A 15,422-nucleotide genomic window follows, 5' to 3' on the forward strand; every position below is an offset into this window, starting at 1 on the left:
ACTTTAAACCGTTGCTGAGTTGCTCTAAAGGTCAGTGTGTTTTTTAGAGAAATGTGGGTTTTGTAGTGATGGGCTGTTAACAGCCTTTCTTAAAGCTTCCCTCCAAAAGCAAAAACCTCACAGGGGTTTCAGTGTTATCACCTTAAATCTGACTCTCCATCATGTGTTCCCCAGCTGCACTCTTCAGGGTTATCATAACTAATCATTAAACCCAGCAGTTGGGGAGGATTTCCTTTTTTTTTGGGCGAGTGCTGATCTTGACAGCTCACTGGGTCACATCACTTTGAATCTGAGATTACAGATCTTACAGCCTCTCCCGTTTTACGGCAGCTTCTGTCTCACCATCATGGCACAGGATCTCAGGACCTTGGCCTATCAAGCACAAGCCTCTTTAAAGCCAGCACAATCCACAGCATCTACACGGAGCGGCCTGAGGGAGGTGGGGGCAGGAAGGAACTGGGTGCTTATGTCATTACCGACAGGGTAATTGCACTGGAGTGCCATTGATGCTGAGCGGCTCTTAAGAGGTGTCAGGATTGATTTGGGTGTGGACGGGGCACTGAGCCTGGCTCATGTGTGTTCTCACCTTAAGCTGGCGCACCTAATGCCTGTTGCCCCTCCGCTGCACGCCCCAGGGGAAGCCATTAACCATGCAGGCATGGTAATAGGGTTATTTGAGCCAATTGGGTGTCAAACACGAGTCAACACTGCAGCTAACTTGCCAGTGGGCCATCGTGGACTATCACGCAGCAAAATGCTTCACCAAACACCTCTGTGTTGGTTTTTGTGCGAGTGAAATGCCTAAACAGCTGTTAGAGGAGAAAGTAATTTAGACTGCAACAACTACGGACTGATGACAGAGGAGAAAGTACGAGGTCTATTCTAAACTCCAGTGAAATGAATGACCGTCTTTTTGAATCATACTCTAAATGAACCCTGTGAAGGGATTTATGAATGATCTACTTGTAATAAATTGAATGATCATATTTAGGTAAAAATATTACAATGACACTTCCGACAAATTACAGTGATTTTAGCAATCAAAGTTTGAACAATTCTTTCCCTAAAAGAAATATACAAAGTACTTTACAGAAATATTAAATGGATTTGATGTATTGGCATAGCATTTTCAGCGTAAAAAATTATACTTGATTACTTGATATTTTTGCACACTTGGCATCTTTGGTTACCCAAAACAGACCCACATCACGTCCACACACCCCACTGGTAATTAGCAGGAGCGCTAAAAGTTTCGGTTTGTGGTTTGAAAGTGAGTGTTACCACCGTCCGTGACTGACGAGACTGTGCTTCATCCAACCACAGTGTGACATAAGCTGTGAAATCAGCTGAAAACCTAACAGAGTCAATCAGCTGCCTGCCACTTTGGAAATGGGCAGTTCTCATTGCCAGCTTTGATAATCTATTTGTACGGCATTGCATTTAACCTTAAACCTATCGCCTTGGTGATGTGGCCTGTAGTGTACTAAAACCTTAAGTGCTCAACTACCTAAAAAACATTATTTTAAAGGTAAAAATGAATAAAGACCTAAAATATTGTCTAATTCGCTCCGAACAAGTCTAAAACTCTGAACAGATGTGTCCTTTTGGCTTCTGCTGGCCTCTATTTTAAACTGGTGTTTAATCATGAAATGTACTAAGCATGACTAGTTCTTCTATCGTTAAAGCCTACCAACAAACAAAGTTCCACTACACAATCACTAATGCGGCAAAAGCCTTTTTCATCCATGTCTAACATATGCTGAAAAGATTAGGAATGGTGTCTGTGACACTGACGCCAACAGCTACAGGGTTATATACACTAACAGGCCGTGTTTTCACACTTGTAGAACTCTTTCCGGGAATACTCGTGCATCTGTCTGCGTGTGTGGCAATACCCACAGGGACAGAGGTCATGTACAAACACAGACGATGTCTGCACGTGTCGGAGTCTTCGCCTACATCAACATTGGACTAAAGTTGTGAAGGTGTCTGTTCATGAGTAATTGACAGCACAAACCAAGGATCCGCAGTGGCAGCAAGAAAACCGTCAGACGGACAATCACACACACTCGGCAGCAGCTGGACCATTGAAGCAGGGAAGCACAGTCAAGATGAACTCAGTCTACGTAACTAAATCTAGGACAAGAAAAAGAAATACAACTATTGCTGATTGGGATGGATCATATCTCTACAATCACTAAAACAAATATCAGATTGGAAGATTGAGTCTTCATCCTTGAATTTGCAAACAAGCCTTATTTTGCTGGTGTTTGTGCTCGACTTGGGAGTATGTTCAATAATTCTCTCTTAAAACTACAGAGTTAAGTGGTTATGATGTTGGTTGCATGGCAACAATTGTCAGATGTGGGTAGTCTTATTTATTTTGAGCCTTAATAAGACAAATGCAAATGCTTTAAATGCATTCATTTCTGTCTTACGTCTGCATCTCAACTGTCCTTTTTTAATTCAAGTTGGTACCTGAGGTGTATAAAAGCAACATCTTGACGTCATTTAACATTTTTAATTAAAATTCAGGGTGTGCGACTGAACCCTTTTTATTTTTCTGTTCAGACCTGCCTTTGAGGGTTCATCCATTGTTTTGGAGCCTCTGTGTTCTGCTCATGTTCTAAGACATGTCACTAAACACGAACCTGTCGCCCAGGAGCCACAGTTGCTGCCTCTTTATCCTGCCAATTTCACAAAATCCACCACAGGAGCGCCACAGCATGACCATCTGTCTTTCGCCAAGCGGCCTCTTTTGGAAAAAAAAGAAAGAAAAAAAGCTTCATATCAGAGGACATCGGCGGAGAACCGAGATGGGCCCACAGATTGAGGGTTTTTGCTGCTGTTCAGATGGGGGTCTCACATACAAGCTCCAATGTCTCTCTTCAGTTCTGGACACCACAGGCATCCCATTAACAGCAACGTCACGCTGAAATACAAGCCGACATGCCTCACTTCATGGCTGCGTGTCTTAATTCATCTTTCTTGGTTTTACTCACTTGGGGACCTGTTAAAGACGACGACTAACAGAGCCGCACTTCAGTAAGCCATCAACAGGAAATGGGGCTTACCGTTTCCCCAGCTTATCCTGAAAAGGTATTTGCTCTTGAAACAAAGAGCGTTAGACCCCAAAAGAGAGGATTCAAGTATAAATACATCTTAATACTGATAATAAAAGATATAAAAATACGAAATGCAGAAAAGTAAGGCTTAAAAACATGAAGTCCTTTTTCCAGTAACTTGGAGAGAGCTGGAGGGGCGGCGGAGGGGAAGGTCCAGAAGGAGCGCTTGATTAAATCTGTGGTTGACATGTGGGACAGGTGAGATTGATGAGGTTCCTCTGAGTTTCACACTGTGTGGAGAGCAGGGGTACAGGAACAGAACGCTGCAGTATTAAGGAGAGGGCTCAGGGCCCGCTCGCGCCGTGGGGTCCCCTGGCTGATTAATGGGGCTGGAGGCCCTTCAAAAACAGCACTCCCCGCAGACAGAGCCCGACAGCACTCCAAAAATAACCTGGCAGTGAGTCAGCTCTGCCTTTGAGCCCTAACAGGCAGCAGCTTCTGGAGGAAACACACTTCAATAGAACCTGGGGAGATAAACCAAGGCAAGCAGCACCATCATAAAGCAGGAAACCGTTACCTGGCTCATTGGAAACCAAACATTTATTGACTTCCAGTTTACCTGAAGGCTCTCATATAAACAAATGGAGCATTCATCGCAGTATCATTTTACCTGCAGGTATAATAATATACACATCTTTGAGAAAGAGTAACAAATCTCAGCAGTTCTCATCTCTAGAAAACATGTATGTTCCAATGTGGAAAATGCTTTATTTACTTCATGGAAATCTCATTAGTTGAATGCTATAAGGCATTCAACCTATTGTTTTCCTGTTTCTCTTTCTTTATTCTAGTATCTTCCATTTTTTATCGCTTAACTCCTTCTACTGACTTTCGGTTCTTCAAATCCTTCAACTTTTCCAGATATTCCAGGATTTCTGCCTCTATTGAAATACATGGGAATCCTTGGTGCAGAAGCTCGCTGGGTCGATACCCGACTCTGGCATTTTCACAAAAATATATTTTCTGTTATTGTGTTTTTTTTCACTTTTTTTACTTCTTTTTTACTAATAATTACCCTTAAAGTTTTATTTTCATTCAGCAATATAGCCGTCAACCCCTATTTTCTTCTTGTTTATTCTAGTATCTTCCGCCATTTTTTGGCGTTTAACTCATTCTACAATTTTTCTGCTATTTTAACCATTCAACTATTAAAATGTTCAGCTCTTTCAGCTTTTTCCAGATATGACTTTTCATCCTTCAAATCCTTGAACTTTCAAGATATTCCAGGATTATATGGATTATATGTCCTGTCCACTGTACTTGGTTGGAGGCATTATGGCTTGACATGTGAGCTGTTTGCACAATTTCGCTGGTTCGAGACCCATACTTTTTGTTAATGTGCCGTTATTTATTATCAACTTTGATCATTTCTTCATTTTCATTCAGCAATATAGCATTCAACCCCACAGCTCCTTCTAGTGGAATTTCCCTTCACTCCACTGTCCTCAACTATCTAGAAACTACATTTTAACAGTAGTTATATAATGAACTACTGTAACTAATATTTATTAGTTGTTGGTCTGGTAATCTAATCTAATCTAATCTAATCTAATGCTGTGTGTTAGACTAGATGGAATGAAAGGCTTAGCTCACAGCTAATCATCTGAACTGAACGAGGCGAAAAACTCTGTTAAGTTTATCACAGCGTCCCTGGCTGTATAATTACTCTTACTATGGAGAGTATGTGCAGTAGCATGTACAGGAGTACAGTAGGTGGCAGTATTTACTCCTGTCAGCCACAAGACATGGTACACAAACATGTTCCTGCAGACACTTAACTTCAGCTCCAGACTAGAAAGTCTGCTTTGTTGTCATCTCCGTAAACGTTTTGCGTTTGTATAAATGCTCTTGTGACGCAAGTCTGGCTTTCCCAAAAGGCAAAACATTTCTGATCCTGGGTTGCAATGAACTTTTGTTCAAATTATTCCACTTTGCACGCTGTCACGTTTCCCCCCCCAATTGGCAGGCCAATATCTTTGTGCCAAAAAAGACCAAAAAAAAATAAAAACGAACGATAGTGATCACAGCAGACACACAAACCCTCCTTTAGGATCAAACATTCGCTGTCAGGAAATGAGTGGTGTGCTGTGAAAGCCCTAGTGTTTGTGTTAAGTTTTAGATAGCGGTGCTAGTTTCACCATGTCTCCAATGGTATTGCTTTATGTATACTGGTGCAGCCATGCTGTAACAGAATACGGCATGGCACACTGCTTCAACAAAGCTAAAAGGATTGGACTGTCCCAGTGAAGACGACCAAACTGTACCAAAAGCATTTGTCTAAACCAAACCCCTACAACTCCCACATTCCATTATCTTTCAGAGTAAAAGGTCTCAGCTGTCATAATGTGGCAAAGCATCTTTTGTCAATCCACAACGCATGTTTCCACTGCTTCACAGTGCAGAGTAGGCCTGCACAATTTACCGCAAGTTTATCGCAACATTAAGCTGTGCAATATGCATACCGCAAAACATGCCGAAAATCGCATTAAGTGGTTACCTTAAATGTGCTAAAACAAACTCATGGCAGCTTGAAATATTGAACAAAAGAAATAAATCCCTTTATGCATTTAACCAATAGGAAGGACCCGTTTACGTTGTTGATCAATCAGATGAGCCCTTTTATGTTTGATGTTTGCCGCCTACGTTGATGAGGGTCATTTGGAGTATAATTTTTAAACTGTTGCAGTGAAATGGAATGATGTTTTTGGTTGTTTTGCTATTTGTTTATATACCGCAACTTATATCGTTATCACAATATTAATCACCAATGTCGCATATCGCGTGTTTTCCTCATATCGTGCAGCCCTAGTGCAGAGGTAATGTTCTTTACAGTAGTCCATGCAGCTGTTGTGTCATTGAAACCAGTTCCATGAAGCCCCAGCAGCACAGTGCTTGTAACCAGCATTCATGCCAATGGAAATTCTGAAGTTTTCACTACAGGAGTGACAAATTCCCTCTATGCTGAGGAAAAACCCCACAGACTTAGCAAAGCAGCGTTAGAAATAAGGGAAAAGAAATGTGGAAAGTAATATTTGGTTGTCCTCCCCAAGTTTTGGTTGTCCTTCTATACCGATATTCAACAGCAACCAAACCTACTCAGATGTCAGAACTTACATCTTTATTTCTTCTATACATCTAATATCGGCTGCCTCTTATGAGGGACATTTAAAAAACTCTTTAAATATTAAAAACAAACATTTTACTAAATATTGAAGCATCTGGTTACACAAAGTCTTGCCATGTAAATCAAATACTGTCACGGTCAAATGAGAATACTTTATCTTACCCTATAATGTATAAGAAAATTGATTACATTAACCAACACTGTAAACTAATGAGTATTTTTAAAATTTAGAACACTTGTATGGACTGGGACTGGTACAGCATTCCAAATATAAAGTAATATTTAAATGTGATGAAAAGTTATAATATGATCTAACATCTATTTCAAATAAACACATGTGTAAATGATACCATGTTTCCATTGTGCTGCAGTAGCAGTAAAGACTAATATCCCTGAACAAGACATGCAGGTGCAATGTTGTCATTTTGCGATGTCTTCGGGCGTACTCGCTTCATCCGGAAGTCACGTGACATCGTTCGTGTACACTCGGTTTTATCTTAAAAAGTCGGACGTCGGTTTCCCAAAAACTATATAAAACACCAGGTTGTCACACGGACAACCATCAGGTTCGTTTTTGGTTGTCCTCCGTGAAATCGGTTTGTCTCGGACAACAGGATAACCGCTTGTTTCGAACGCTGTAAAGCATGTTGCTGCAAGAGATTCAAAACTCTCTTTGGATAGAAAAATGTAATCAAGAGCAAGATACACATTACGCAACACCCAGACCACATTTGTAATGCGTAACTTGATCTATCCATCTTTAATCAGCCACAAATGATTTCATTTCCAGAAGGATAAGCCAGAATGACACTAGTTTGCTCATTTTTGTCTGGGTCCCATTGACAACAGATATCTGTCCAACAAAGACCAAAAGCATGAAGAGCCACTCAAATGAAATCAAATTAAAACTGATTTAGGGGAACAACAACTCCTAGACTGCACACAGACAGCCCTCAAAGAAACTGTAAGAGAGCAGTTTATTTGCATGAAAGTTCTTCCTTTGGATAAACGTGTTATGGGTCTTTTTAAATAGTTTCATTAAACCACTTCCTTCTCATGTGTTGACAAAGGCCGTGCTACAGTTTTATTTTACTTACAGGAAACAGATGACTGACAGCTGAGCTAATAATACACGAAAAAACACATAAAAGTCACTACACAGCAAAAAATAACTGGTGCACACATCATAAATTTATCACTATATAATTATGGTAACACTCGGGGCAAACCTCCACCACCAGCATCTCTGAAGGGTGCAGTCATTTCCTCCTGCAAGGGAAGCAAGCGTCTGTTGACTGGAGCGGAGCTCCGAGGCCCAGTATATCAGATACTTGGTATGTTTTAATTAAAAATGTCAGATGCACAGAAAAGAGCTCTGGATCAGGCACACAACTAAAACATGGGGGGGGGGGACTCCCCAGGCACCACTGCGGCTGCATTTCTGTAGACCGGTTCTGTAATTTGACTTAGTGAAATGAATTCTGAAAATAGGAATAAGCTGACATATGGGAGTGTTTGAAGAAATGGGTTAATGTGCGGAGCATCTGAGTGACGGCTCTGGCAGCAGAATGACTACGACAGGCCGAATCACACAGGAGGGACTGCTGTGAATTAGCGGGCCTTTTCTGACAGTTGAAAATAAATAGGGCTGTTAATGAACATCCTCCAAGGGGAAGCCATGTTTCCTCACTCTCGCTGGCCTCTCCCATGTGGGGCTGGAGCTGCTCTAATGGTTTTAGCTGACACCCGAGTAAGTGAAGCTGGAGTTGGGGGGGGGGGGGGGGGGGGGTAGAGAGGCAAGTTAGAAGTCACTTCCTCTTTGGTGCTGCAAAGGGCTGACATGATGGAGATTAGTCAATGACAGGACCACAGGCAAAGGACGAGTGAGATGAGACTCAAATTTACAGCTGATGTGTAACTGAAGGTCAAAGTAGAAATATGTTTGGAGCAGGAATGGAATAAAGTTGTGTTGAAACGACCAGGCAACCCTTGAAGAGAAGAGACTTTTTCTGAGAACAAGAGTGATTTCATACTTGGAGAGCCGTTTTTTTAAAAGGTGGGGAAATGTTAAAAAAAACAGTGACACCTTCTCCTTTGGTTAGCTTTCACACAGCATTAGACGTGTAATTGCAAAAGATGGGAACTATGAAACAAGTTTGGTTAAGGAAGATAATAATCAAGAAAGGAAAAAAACAGATCTTGTAAAAGATATAAAAACACAAGACATATTAACTCTAAAAACAGTGTGCATGTGTGTGGACGGGGCATTGACTAGAGTTTAGTTTAGTTCACCTCAATATTGCTCCTGAAGTGACCAAAATGAAGTTTGAAGCTCCACAATGTCAAATAAATCTAATAAAATCTGAACATCTGATTTAAAAAAAAAAAAACACCCGCTTCCCAAAGTTGTCATGAATAAAAAAGTTATAAACATCAAACGTAGAACAATTTATGATTTTTATGATTTTTAATTATGGGAGTCAATAGGAAATTGTTGCCTTCTCCCTCCTGCCTCCTGTGGTCTTTGGAGGAAGTTTAAGCATTTTAGGGTTTGTAAACTCAAGATCAGACAGGGGGGGGGGGGTTTGGTCCTCTTTGTCCTTTTACCACCCAGATCGATAAGCATCCACATTTACGTATTTACACCATGGTTACTGACAATATTTTTGTGATTTCAACAGAATTAATTTAGAATAAAGGGTGTTTTTTTTTTCTCTGACCAGTAAAAATACAGGATCCTTTAACCTCTTGAGACCCGAGCTCTTGATTGATGTCTTTTTTATTTCATAGTCACAGGGGTAATCAGAGTTAACTACAGTGCTATTAAAAACCCACAACGTGATGTCCTCACATGTGGACGTCAGGTCTCAAGAGGTTAAACCAGCGGTCTGCAACCTGCAGATGTGGCTCGTTCACGCTGCCATTGTGGCTCTCTGGTTACAGAAACATTTGAAGTTTTTCATTTCAAAAAGTAATTGTAATATAAATAGCAAAAAAGGGAAATAAACTAATTGAAACTTGTTAAACTAAACATTTAGACAGATTATTGTGCACTGCGTACAACAGAAAATCAACTGGACGTCCATAAGCACAACCAGAAATAAGGCGCACTGGATCACAAGGCAGATTTTCATTTTTGAACAAATGTAAGGATTTTAAGCATTGGTTAGAAAAAAAACAGTAAGGGTGACTTAATTTGACTTGATTATTGTCAGATTAATATTTTTCTGGTTTACCACAAACGGTAACATAAACCTTTATTTTTCCAGTGCTTCTTTTGTTTTTCACTGCGTGTCTACAGTATGTTAAACAAGATTCTCAAGATGAAATAAATGCTTTAAAAATAGGTCATTAAGTGAGTAGTGAGTAAATAATGAGTGAGTAAATAAAGTAAAGTGAAGTAAAGTAAAGTGAGTAAATAATATTTAGACCTTAATACCATTCATACTTAAAAACCCGCCTGGAAAATGTGAAATCAAAGTAGATGAACTCTTTCTGGTGTTCAACGTAAGAATGATGCGACAGACAGAAAATAGCGGGTGCATACGTCATCAGCATGCGTCCACATCCCCGTAAACCAAGAATCTCACTTGAATATGAACCGTCTCTGCACGAAGGAATAAGTTATGGATCCCACAGTGTTGCTTAAGCATCAACAAAAAACTATTAATTCAACAAGAGAAAAAAAATTGTATTTCGACGTGAGAGATCACTCAAATCGGCCAATGCGTGACACAGAGTTGGCAACCCCACTTCACTCGGAATCCCTCCTCAGAAAAGCTTCAGTGAATTCTCTCTGACAGTTGCACCTTTTTTTTCCCAGAAGGTCAATTCAAGTGTTGTGTGTTTTTTTCTTCGTCACATTGAAATCACAACAGAGAGAGAGGGAGTTCAGCTTAAAAAAGTAACAACCGTTTTCCAAGGAAACGGCGTCGAGAAACGGTGGCAACTCTTTACTACATGTAGTCCAAAAGAAGCGAAACATGTACCTTGTTTTCCGTACAGACTCCAGAGCACATCAACCTTCGAGGGAAAGAGGAAATGTGGATCAATCTGAATGGATGTTTCACCGCAGTACACAAGGGTAGCGCCATATTGGAACGTGATCTCACAATACGGTGGCTGTTAAAGGACAAAATACTCAACGCTTTAACTCCAGCTCTGCGATTAAAATAAAAAAAGAGAAAATGACATTAATAAAACTAATATTTCTCTAATGAAAATAAAATATTGACTTCACCCGATTCTAACTAATAATAAAATAATAACATTAATGAAATTATCAAATGTTATTGTGAAAGGAAGATGGATGGATGGATGGATGGATGGATGGATGGATGGATGGATGGATGGATGGATGGATGGATGGATGGATGGATGGATGGATGGATGGATCAAATGTTATTGCCAGGCGACGTCTACATGAAACTTTTTTTTTTTTTGCCTAAAAGAGAAGCAATTGAAACACAGACAAAAAATAAAAACTGGAATGAAATATAGTTTTGTTAACATGCAGATTAGCCAAGGTTGATTTCCATTCTTGGTCCCTTTGGAGGCCAAAGCAGCCTCACAATACACAAATACCTTATGTAATGCAATATACCAAGAAAAAAAGCATCATTACTCACATCTCACACACATTTTCAGTCCGTTTTCTTTATGTTGGGAATTTGTTAAATAAAAAAACTCCTGCAATATTTCTAGCATAATTTCTCTTTTTTGCAGCTGTTGTTGAGGAATAGAATATCTATCTATCTATCTATCTATCTATCTATCTATCTATCTATCTATCTATCTATCTATCTATCTATCTATCTATCTATCTATCTATCTATCTATCTATCTATCTATCTATCTATCTATCTATCTATCTATCTATCTATCTATCTATCTATATATCTATATATATATATATATTTATTTATTTTTTTTGTTATTTTTTTTTTCAGAAACGTTTTTGTTTTCAGTTCAGAAATTACTCAGAAAACTCTTTCCAGAATTTTCAGTTTTGGATATTGTCGCAGGCCAACATTTTCTGATAAGGGTTAGCCACAGGATGTCAGAATATCCTGCTTTTCTGTTGCAATAAAATGTCCCAAGTGGACAATGGCTCCTTACACTGTTTGGCATTAAACCTTCACATACCCTGAACTTCAGCTGGACCTCTTACTAGGCAGTGAATGCTGAACTGCCCGGGTCTTTGCAGAGCTTTGACCAGCCGATTGCACTGCATGACAGTGGTGTCAGAGCCCAGAGCAGCATGCAGCACGTGTTCCCACCACCTCATTTACAGTAAGCTACAGAAATGTGTCAGACATGTGTGCTCTCCTTGTTGTCTGGGATCTACCAGTTGATTGAGAGGTGTTGTGTCTGGCTGCTTCCTCAACAGCCAAACTTTCCCAGGGTACAGCTGCATAGATCCACCATTCTATACCTTGCCTCATTATAAAATGGTGATATCCATGCTACAAGTGATTATGCTCCAAGCAGGGTAAGGTTACAACATGTTTGCAGGGCACACCGGCTGCTCACACTCACTGAGACCTCTTGTTTCTCCAACATCTGCTCTTGATTTTTTTGCCCTCACCGTTTTGCATGTGGCTGCATTTGCAGAACAAAATACAGACTATTATTCCATATTCATTATTATTTCCTGAGGTGCTGAGGCCGAGCTCTTTGGTGTGTCAGATCTGAGGACTCAGGCTGCTGCGTTCTCCCACGCCTGGCTGACGGGAGAAACCGTTTCAGAGGAGCAAAGACGGGCAGGAGGTGGATTTGTTCGGCTGCTGGTGTGGGTTTGTGCATGTGCAGAAACCTCCAGCTTCTGTTTCCTGGCCACCCAGTAGAGGTCAGTCCTCTTGTGCAAGCCCTCTCACGCTTCTCTTTTCCTTCTTCATTTGTAAAGTGACGTTTGCTGCATAACAGTCAGTGACAAACAGTTGCTGCAGAGATAAATAACAACAAACAGCTGACTGATAGGCAATAAGGTGGTGCACCTTTGTGTTCCCTTTTACCAAAGGTGAACACACATTTCAGGGTCTTTTTGTGGCTTTTTCACAAGTAAATGCGCATGACGCTTGCTACAACACAGGGCTGCGGAGTGGTGTAGTGGTTTGCACTCCAATGCCACATTGAGGATCTCTTTGTTCGAATCCCAGCTGGGATCGTACTGCATGGAGTTTGCATGTTGTCCTTGAATGGGTGGGTTTTGTCTGGGCACATCCCACATCCCAAAAACATACTTCATAGGTTCATAAGTTACTCTAAACTTTGTGTGTGTTTTTATATGTGGCCCTGGGACAGGCTGGCAACCTGCCACGGTGTGCTTTGTCCACCCTGCCTTTGCCCAACAGTAGCTGAGATAGGCTCCAGGAGCTCTGTGACACCATTCACAGTGATTCAACGGGTTTGGAACATGGAATTCAAAAAGCATTACCGGTAGTTCTACTGCTATCCTCTTCAAGACCTCCTGAGTCAAAATGCCAGCAAACCTGTTGTCGTAGACCTGTGTTTTTCAACCTTAATTGAGCCAAGGTTCAGGGTTTTCGTTGATGAAAAATGACAAGGCACATCATCAACCAAAAATCTAAAATAATATTTGTAGTCTAAGTTAACAATACATAGGCATTATTAGAAGAATCAAACAATTACAAAGAAAAAGTATTTTGTGATTTATCATCAGTGTGAAACTTGAGCCTGATTGGATGAACAGAGAGGTGATATCCTGCCAATGGTAAATGTTTAAGAGACCATTTGGGTGAAATTGAATAATTTCTCATAATACAATTGACCATCTCTCACAGTACAGTAATGAATCACAGGACACTGGTTGAAAAATTGGTTATGATAATAATTTGATGATAAATCAATGAAATGAATGGGGACATTACAATTTCAAAAAAACACATTCATGAAAAAAAGCATTGACGTCAAAAAGCCACATACTTGACAAAACTGCAAAGAAAAAACTTTTTTCAAATTAAATGAGTCAGACAGTGATGGCAATGGCCTTCTTGGTAAGAACTGGCTGTCTTGGGAACTGAGGTCCCGCAGCACCTCACAGCTCATCCAAAGTTGGGCATGTCCTGTGGAACTGTTGGATCCACAGCTCCTCTGTAAAATCACCAACCACCATTTCCCAATATGGCTTCATCCGTAGCCCCCCCCACGTGTAAGGAGCTCGCCGCTCCACGGCCTGAAGAAGACTTTGATTGATAATGATGAGGGCTACTGTCGTGGCAGAAATTTAAATTCATCTGCTGTGAATCCATGTTTTTGAATGACTTATCGCGCGAGTTGGTTTGTGTTTATTAGCATAATTATGACCTTTTTCTTGTCCCGTCCAGCTGCTGAGCAGACAGATGAGAGCTGAAGCCCTCTTGTGTTGGACATATTTTACTGTTACAACAGGGCTTATGAATCTTCTGACACACAAGGTGTATATTTGTATAAACCCCTTCTGTAATTTAGCTAAACTTTATTCATATTGATCACATTTGCATCCTTTTTTTATTGGACCAGACGGTAAAGCAGAGAGAGTGATGTTAGAGAGGATGTTTTGGGTTGGGGGCACAAAAGAAATGGGAAAGGGGCGGGGTGTAGAATCATAAAGCAACAAGTTACTGGAAGTTTATCATCATAACTGTCAGGTGTAAATGTTACCCTAAAAGGGGCGGGGCCTGTCTACACACACTCAAATGTTTCAAACATACCTGTTGGCTCTAAATATCCTTACACACACAATCATGTCAATGTGCACACAATACAACTACAGTTCACACGCACATACGTCTGCATACAAACCAATACAGATGTAAAGCATTTCATTCAGTCACACATTCTGTTTGTGCAAACAAGTCAGGGTCCCCAGGCCACACAAGGGTTGAACAGGTAATGTGTTGTTAGGATTTGAAAACCTTTGTTCAGACAATATAGTCTACATATGCAAATGTTAATTTTTTTTTTAAAAAACTGCAGTTATTCCAAGTTAGCAAGACAGAGATAGAAAATTTAATCTTTGAAAGTTAAGCAGATTTTAGACAAATCTGTTTCGTTCTCGTCTCTTCTGGCTCCTCATCAGAACATTCTTCATAGGAAATCTGATTGGAAATTCAAATCTGGAATTTTCTGGCGCAGGGACTATGCTAACCTCCCCCCTGACTAAAAAATTAGTAACTGGTGGAAAACATTCTGCTACCAGCTCACTCTTTCATAGCTCCAAAGTAACAATGCAGCATTGGTGCTGCAGGCAGACAGCAGCTGCTGAAACTGAACCCCCCAGGACATGAACATGAATGCCTCCTACATGAATGAAGAAACACGTTTCTGTTGCATTTCACAGTTTTTATCAGTAAAACAAGAAAAATTGGTTAATTGTTCAGTTTTTTTAAACAAAAATCAAACTCTTCAGTCTGACATTAGACGAAGGCTGCTCAGTGGATGACTGAAGACTCACTGTCTCCTCGTCATCAGGGGAGTTTTTCTCCCCCTTCATTGCTCATTCTCTTCACCACTTTTATCTCAAATTCTCGTCCTCTACTTCTTTCAACCTCTTCTAAATCAGGTGTCAAACTTCTTTCTCCAATTCTTTTTTTTTCAGTTATTCTTACTGATCTTCTGATGTCACCTTGCTCCCCTTTTTGTAAGGATGTGTACAAAACGACCACATACAAATCTGAATGTGGATGTTGGTTAGGAAGTCCAGCTGGGGTGACTGACACTCCACCTGTCATAATACAGCCAAGCAAGGCATGATGGGAGGGAGCGAGGGGGCTGCTGAGTGAGAGGCCTCAGAAATGGGTTTGTGTGTGTTTTCAGGACTTTGGTTCCTGATGCTGAAAGACAGGATCTCCCCGCTGTCCAGAGCCCACAGGGCGTCCACCTCCCAAGTGGATGGAAGGAAGGATGCTCAGAGCTCAGCCAGAAGGAGACGTGATGATGCTAGCAAGAACTCAGAAAACATCACGTGCACAAACTCCAGCCGATTCCATAATGCACTGAAACTCAAATTCAATTGCAAAAAAAACACTCAAAGATGAACAAAACTGATGGAAGAGACAATGTGTTTGACGCCTCAAACCACTGATGGCTCACAGGTTGTGGCGTCACTCCACACAGGCTTCCTCACGGGGGAAGCCTCAGCAAACACAATAAACATTCAGGACAAAGTATTT

At 40.6% G+C, this 15,422-nt stretch overlaps 1 protein-coding gene across 1 annotated transcript in view; it reads right to left on the bottom strand.

Moving 5' to 3' along the window:
* The window catches only part of wars2 (tryptophanyl tRNA synthetase 2, mitochondrial), a 31,925-nt gene extending 21,529 nt beyond the window's left edge, over positions 1–10,396 (bottom strand). Inside the window, exon 1 of the mRNA XM_011489207.4 lies at positions 10,239–10,396. Within this exon, the coding sequence (XP_011487509.1) occupies positions 10,239–10,343 (105 nt within the window). The 5' untranslated portion in view covers positions 10,344–10,396. The remainder of the gene's footprint in view (positions 1–10,238) is intronic.
* Between the last annotated feature and the right edge of the window lie 5,026 nt (positions 10,397–15,422).

This window comes from Oryzias latipes, chromosome 21 (assembly GCF_053564925.1).
Source record: "Oryzias latipes strain Hd-rR chromosome 21, Olatipes_Hd-rR_3.1".
Classification (NCBI taxonomy): domain Eukaryota; kingdom Metazoa; phylum Chordata; class Actinopteri; order Beloniformes; family Adrianichthyidae; genus Oryzias; species Oryzias latipes.